Source organism: Poecile atricapillus, chromosome 1 (assembly GCF_030490865.1).
Source record: "Poecile atricapillus isolate bPoeAtr1 chromosome 1, bPoeAtr1.hap1, whole genome shotgun sequence".
Classification (NCBI taxonomy): domain Eukaryota; kingdom Metazoa; phylum Chordata; class Aves; order Passeriformes; family Paridae; genus Poecile; species Poecile atricapillus.
In genome coordinates, this window is record NC_081249.1 from 73,733,008 (window position 1) to 73,739,891 (window position 6,884).

Below are 6,884 nucleotides of genomic sequence, written 5' to 3' on the forward strand. Positions count from 1 at the left end.
TTATTACCAAGGTATGACATCAAAATCCTTCTGTGATCTTTGCACGTTGTCTCGAATGACCCCCCAGCCAAGCTCAATCCTCCTGCGCTTGTTTGGCACCGTGTCCTCACTGGCTCCTCTTTGTGAAACAGCGTATGACTGGGTAATTTCAAGGACTTTGGTATCCTCTGTAAAAACCTGTCATAAAGCAAAATTAAAAAGTATGTAAATAAAAAAAAAAAGCAGCAGTATTTACAAGAAAACTGAAATGCTTATAGCCTAACAAAAACCACTTGTGAGATACAGCATAATACATTTCTAAACTGTACAGAATTAACATTGTCAAAAGAACAGAACACTGACAAAAGGTAGGAATACTTCAGCAAAACATATAGTTTAGTAATTACATAGTCAATCTTATGTTCAAATAAAAGTGTTACCTGATGACAAATATCAGCCATTAATTCAATTAGATTTTCCTTTACAGCAACATTACGTGAGCCTGAAGAATACTTCCCTCTGCTACTGATGAGATTTATTTCATTCACCAGCAGATCATACAGGTTATGTAAGATGCTTTGCCACTTTGTTAAGTCATATGCACCTGTATATGCAAAAACAATTAAAAGATAGCATGTATCACCCACTTGATACAATATGTAAACCTACGTAGACAATGCAAAATACAACCAAAATCTGAGTAAGGCACACAATGTTCAACAAGTGCAGACATGAAAAGCAAATTCCGTAATGGAGAATGAGTAAAGTAAAAATGGGGAAAAGTTAAGCTAGAACTTAATCAGCATATAGAAGTTATTGGGATAGGAATTAAGTTTCTAAACTTGACCATGACAAACAAACATAATTACTGTAATTACATATTTTAAATTACTGTAGTAATTTCTGGGTTTAAAAAGACCTGGTAAGACACCAACACATGTGGCAATCTAAACCAAATCTAAGTTATTATTTCCTTTCCCCAGAGGCTTTGTATTTTCATGTAGCAATTAAAAATTCCTTTTGATTAAAAGATGCCCCAACCTTTAAAGGACTTAACACAATTAACATGCTCTTAGTGGATACAACTTGAAAACTCCTTTTCACTTTCACTCAATATTTAATTCATAGCATAAAACTACTGACAAATAATCATCACTATGATTATTGTTTCCAAGCCTCAGTACCAAACTTCAGAGCTGGCATAATAGTTTAAACAATCACATGCAGCAATATTAAAAAAAAAAAAAAAAAAAAAAAAGAAAGAAGCTTTTTATTGTACCTCTTCCCTGAGTTTTTGCACCCTTTGGATGATGAATATGAACTTGGAGACGAAACAACTCAATTATTGATTCTTTTAGTGAATCCTTTGGTCTATATTGAGTCCATATGTAAAGCACCGTAGGCAAAATTTCTTCCCCTACTTTGCAAATCCGTATGCGACAGTTGTCAGCAAACTTGTTGCAGAAGATATTCATTGCTCCAACAATATGATCCAGGCCTGCAGTATTCTTCTCTTGCCTGTAACACAAACCTAACACTCAAACTTCCAAAAGAAATTATCTTATTTATTTTCTTAAGTATTGTTTAAATGTAAATATTAGCAAATAACAACATTCAAAATAGTATTTGCCTAACAAATGCAGAAGTTATTAATATTTTAGAGAATTTCCTTAACTGACATTCAAAGACAGAAGGAAATGTATCTGAAGACGTATTGCCTATTATTACTCAAGTCAAATACCAAATACTTAAAATAAGCTATTTTCTAGCATACAAAAGAGCACTTGCAACATACCTTGCAGACTGCATTGCTTTTGAAAAGAAGACAAGCATGTCAGAACACAACCCATCAGTTTGGAAGCAGTACCCTCTCATAAGTGTGTGAATTATCCTAGCCACTAAGACTCTATTAATGTTCCCAGATGGCTTGAGGTATAAATGGCCATACAGGGTCAGCAACTCTGCAAATGTATTAAAAAAAATACAAATAAGTATAAACATATATATTACCGAGAATTACATTAAAAAATCTTGACACAAAATATTGCATTAAAGATACAGAGAACGCCACTCTGTGGTCAACAGCTGAAATCCATGCTCTTACTGTCAACAGCAACAGATTCCTGATTTTATAAATTAAAAAAATGACTTCTCTAATGTACCCCCAGAGTTATAAGTAAGCATTAAGGTGCAATCACTAGAAAAGGTTATAGTAACCTTCACAAAGATTATATACCCCTCCTTTAATAAAAGCAACTTGTTTCACTCAATGGATTAGTCTGACTTCCTGTAGATTTACAGTCTTCAGCCCTGCCTCACCTCAGTAACTGAATTCCACTGTGCTCCTTATGATCTAATGTCAACATTTCCTCCGTCACACTTCCTGGTTTTGCCCATATGCAGACTCAGCTAATTTCTGTGTTCCTGAAGAAACTAACCACCACACAGTAAACCCCACTGGCTCCCCATACCTGTGTTCTCTTCAGTGACCTCAGCAGACCATGCATACCAGACCTGACTGTACAGAAGTACTTATGTTTCAGCAAGCAATAGACAAACAGTATGCAGAAGGAAAAAAACCCCAACAATTCCAAATCTTTGTTGCTTTGCTTATTTCAAGTGTAAGCCCTTCAAGGCTGACACTGCTTTACTCCGTAAAAGAGTAAAAATTTTGTGTGTTACCTTATACAACAGGGCATCAAACAAATCAAAATTTATCTGAAACACGCTTCTATAAAACGAAAAGACATTTCTAAGTAGGCTCAAAAATGTTACCTGACCATTGCTGCTGGGATATCTCACACCAGTATCTCCTTACTGAGAGGATATCCTTTAGGAGTATACTACTACAGTCAGAACCGTAAGCAGCACAACTTGTTGGATCTCTTATAATTTCCATTACATAAATCAGAAGTTCCTGACATTTCAGCCTGGGTCCTCCTATATGGAGAAACAACATGAGACTATTTAATTAAGCCAAATTCTACCAAATAAATCTGAAATTAATTGTTTGTAAATGTTACTTAATTAAAAAAACAAAACAACAAAACCCCAAAACCTACAGTTCTGTAAGAGTTCTATTAGGAAATATTTTCTTAAACTGTTTCTAAAATATAAATTACCAGTGGGAGAATATATCAGTTATAGACACATTGAGTAATTAGGAAAAGACACTGTGAACATCAAAGAGGGCAGATAAAGAACACAAATGACCAATTCAAATGAAGATATTTAAATGGTAAACATCTGGAAGCAAGAAAGATGAATCCTACATTGATAACTTAACACAAAAATAAAAATTCTAAGTTGAAGGCAAAGTACCAAACTAAACCAGAATCTCTATATGATAATGCACATGACTGACTTTTATTAGCACATCTGATGAAATATTTGACCAAGCTTCCAACTTCTTGTATCTTTTTCTGTCTGGTAGTTTGGGTTGAAGCAGATGCATTTGGTTTTGTCAGCTGCAAGTTTTTAAGTTCTTTCTGGAAATACTTCTGCAAGACACTTCAAAAATAAAAGAGAAATTAACCAAAGATCTGCTCATTTATGACTGAAGTAAAATAGGAAAATGTTGTTTTAGCCTAAAATGCCAGTATCTGTTCTTCTCACAATTCTAATTATCAAAGACTAAAACAAACTGAAATAGACTACAGTCCAAGCATGATGAAAACAGTCTATAAAAGGAGATGCAAGTTTTAAAGATAACCTGGAAGCAACTTGGAGCAGGAACCAAACTTTCCCTTAAACTTTGCACAATGCTAAATATACCTGTTATAATTAGGCAAAAAAGCATTGCTAAGTCTATTTATGTTGCAACATTACGAAACAAAATAATAAGAAGTATTTATCATTGCTTTTATTGTGAAACCCTTCAAGTCCTATTTCTTTGTCACTCAAATATAACAGCATTTATTATATGGATTATGTTTTAGATCTATGAATAAATTAAACTTTTCACTGTATTTGCTATAGATTTTCTGGCCTACTATTTGAATTCAGTGTAGAGACTCTATTTTTGTATTCCTCCTGTGTTTTTCTAATATATTACTGTCTCTAAAGCAACATATAAAATTTATCGAGTACTTTTAATGAGACTTTTGGTACACCTGCGAAACAAAAACTATTCCAATGGTGTCCAACTAAAAAACATAATGAAAATCTGACAGGACACCGTTCTACAAAAAGTAGTAATTCACATGAACTTTTACCATGAAATTTAACACTGGTTGAAGTTGCTGTAAGAACTTAGCACACTCATGCTTAGTCCAATCTTAAAGTACACCTGAAGCAGATTGTACCACGATTAGCCTCTACAAACATGACACAGTCCTTCTACTGTCTTGAGGAATTCAGCAATACAAGAAACTTTAACAAAGCTACCTAAATCCACATAAGAACTATACATTGACAATCAGAAGAATAATTCTCCATAAAAAAAAGCAACTATTAGTTTTGCAAGGAAAACCACCTCCCCAATTAATGATGAGTTTCCTAACAGTTTTCTGTAAGTGTTAAGTGTGGCACTTTCGGCTGTTTTAAACTTACTTCCTTTGGAGACCAGGTAAGTAATTATTTGCTCATAAGCTGACAAGAAGTCTAAATCAATATACAGAAAGATAAGCATTAAAATATGCCTCACAAACAAAAGCATGATGTCCTATTTAAGAAAACTGTGACCATTTACAAACAAAACCAAGAAACTACCTAAATACAGCATCCCAGTTGAGTTGCTTTCCTTGTTTAGAATCAGAATTCCGGTCCAGCTGGAGAACTGTTTCAGAATCACAGAGAAGTCGCTTGAAATTTTCAATTTCTTTCTGAAAACGTATTACAAGAAAAATATTTTTTTTATGATTCCCTTCATTGCTGTTTGAGGTACACCACCCAAAAGAAAACTTGTTACCCTTCGCTCCACAGCTTTCTCATTTTCAAGGCGACGACAACAAACGAGCAGATCGTGTAATGCAAGACTCATGGTTCAGCTTATAGAAGAGTCATTTATATCTGCACACAGAAGAAATGGATAAAATAGTAATTATTGAACACACAACCGAGTAAAAAAATAAATGGGATTTCAGTATACTGAAAGTGCAGTATCAAACAGTACCACAATGTTCAATGTTTCACTGAAAAGCTCATTTGTGGCTGGGTCGGTCTTACTGGTTGCAAAATTGGAGCAGTTTCATGTCAAGAATGTAATATTTTCCAACGGACAAAAGTCACAGAATAACTGCAGAGAACCTCTTCACATAACTTTGACTTCCTTTCCATCAGTGCTGATAGAAAGTGCTAACTGAGTAGAGCTGGGCAGACAATTGGGAGTGCAATTATAGTAAGAATGACAGAGCTAAATACGTTCTGGCAAGCAGCACTAAATTTCAGTGGCTCTCTTAACCTGATGTTGCCAGGAGAAGGCAGCACTTGGAAAATGCTCTCTCACATTTTACATTTTCATAGGTATGCACTGTATCTATTGACAAATCTCCAGGGACTCAACATGTCAAAGGATGATTATAAATCAGTCATATGAAAAAACAACCTTTTCCTTCTGTGATTGCTTAAAATTATGCCTCTTCTTCTTTGACAGAGGTTGGAATTAGCTAGACTTTGCATTACATCAAATGATGATGCTGCAGATCACAACCATAACAATGTATTTAACTTCCATGCATCTACTTTTACACCCTTAAAGCCAACCCAAGAGAAACCTTGTTTGGAAAATACAGATCACACAAGTTGGATGAAACTCCAAACATCTGCTGCTGCTGCTGTAATAAGCAAGGGAGAACAGGCATTCATGATGCACAGCATTGCGTCTTGAGTGCTTAAATGAGAATATGAAAATAGCCATTTAAGTAAGTAAAACTTTAAAATATCTACTGTCTTAGCTGCATTTATTTCCTTTGGCTTCAAACAAGAACAGGCTGAGACTAAGTATGATCAGAGATTTGGTGACTGATAGATGGTATGAAAAGAAAAAAAAAATTTAAGTGCGAAGGATGCCTACACTGTACAATTGCACTTATTTAAGTGTTCCTCTTTACTAACTTCAAGAACCATGCAATATCCTGAGCTGGAAGGGACACACGAGGATTCCCGAAGTCCAATTCCTGGCCCTGTGCAGGACACAAGAATCACACCATATGCCTGAAAGCGTTGTCCGAATAACTCTTGCACTCTGGCTGGTTGGTGCTGTGAGCTCTTCCCCGAGGAGCCTCTGCCAATGCTCAACCACTCCCTGTCCCTCTGGTGGTTGGGCACTGGAACAAAAGAAAAAAAACCAACCCAGCAGACTTGCTGCTTTTGCTGGAAACGAAAGAGAAAGAAACTTTTTGAACACCAGTAGCTTCTGAAGTGCTTGATGGAAAACTGTGGCAACAGGGGTCGTCTGCTGTAGGGCCTAGGCCTCCAAGAAGGCAGCCCTCTCGTTTGTACTCACTGGTATTTCAACAGCCGTAACTGCAGCAGTGAAAAATTCCCAATAATGAACCCACATACTACTTCTATTACTGATTACACAGTTTTCCAGCTACCGCATGACGGCCACCTTCCCCCGCTACATAAATGACACACGGGAAGCCAGGCGCACCGACCACCACGAATGACGGAGCGGGGAGCTCCTGGGGCGCTGCGAGGTGTCCCGGCACAGGCGGACACGCAGCGGCTCCGCTCCCCGGCAACCCCGGGCCGCCGCCGCCCGCGAGCCGCCCCTCGGCACCCGCAGCCAGGGCCACGGCCGCCCCGCCCGGCCCCGGCCCGGCCCCTCACCTCGGCCGGGGAGCACGCAGCCCCGCTCCCAGCGGCGCGGAGCGGAGCGGGGCTCACGTGGGGAAGCAGCGGCGGCGGGAGGACCTGGAAGCGGATTAGCGGCGGCGGTGGGTTCCGGCGGAAGGGGCCGG

General features: G+C 37.9%; 1 protein-coding gene across 5 annotated transcripts in view; it reads right to left on the minus strand.

The window, feature by feature from the left end:
* The window catches only part of ATM (ATM serine/threonine kinase), a 55,273-nt gene extending 48,408 nt beyond the window's left edge, over positions 1–6,865 (minus strand). For 2 of the 5 annotated variants that reach the window (XM_058858792.1, XM_058858441.1), the window contains exons 1-10: positions 6,754–6,859; positions 6,133–6,245; positions 4,889–4,989; positions 4,690–4,802; positions 3,344–3,489; positions 2,755–2,919; positions 1,775–1,940; positions 1,259–1,497; positions 420–583; positions 8–177 (exon numbers count right to left, since the gene is read on the minus strand). In XM_058858792.1, the coding sequence (XP_058714775.1) occupies positions 8–177; positions 420–583; positions 1,259–1,497; positions 1,775–1,940; positions 2,755–2,919; positions 3,344–3,489; positions 4,690–4,802; positions 4,889–4,960 (1,235 nt within the window). In that variant the 5' untranslated portion in view covers positions 4,961–4,989; positions 6,133–6,245; positions 6,754–6,859. Of the gene's footprint in view, positions 1–7; positions 178–419; positions 584–1,258; positions 1,498–1,774; positions 1,941–2,754; positions 2,920–3,343; positions 3,490–4,689; positions 4,803–4,888; positions 4,990–6,033; positions 6,087–6,132; positions 6,292–6,753 lie in introns of those variants that run through there. The other 3 variants (XM_058858616.1, XM_058858527.1, XM_058858700.1) reach the window with 3 other exon arrangements.
* Positions 6,866–6,884: the final 19 nt, after the last annotated feature.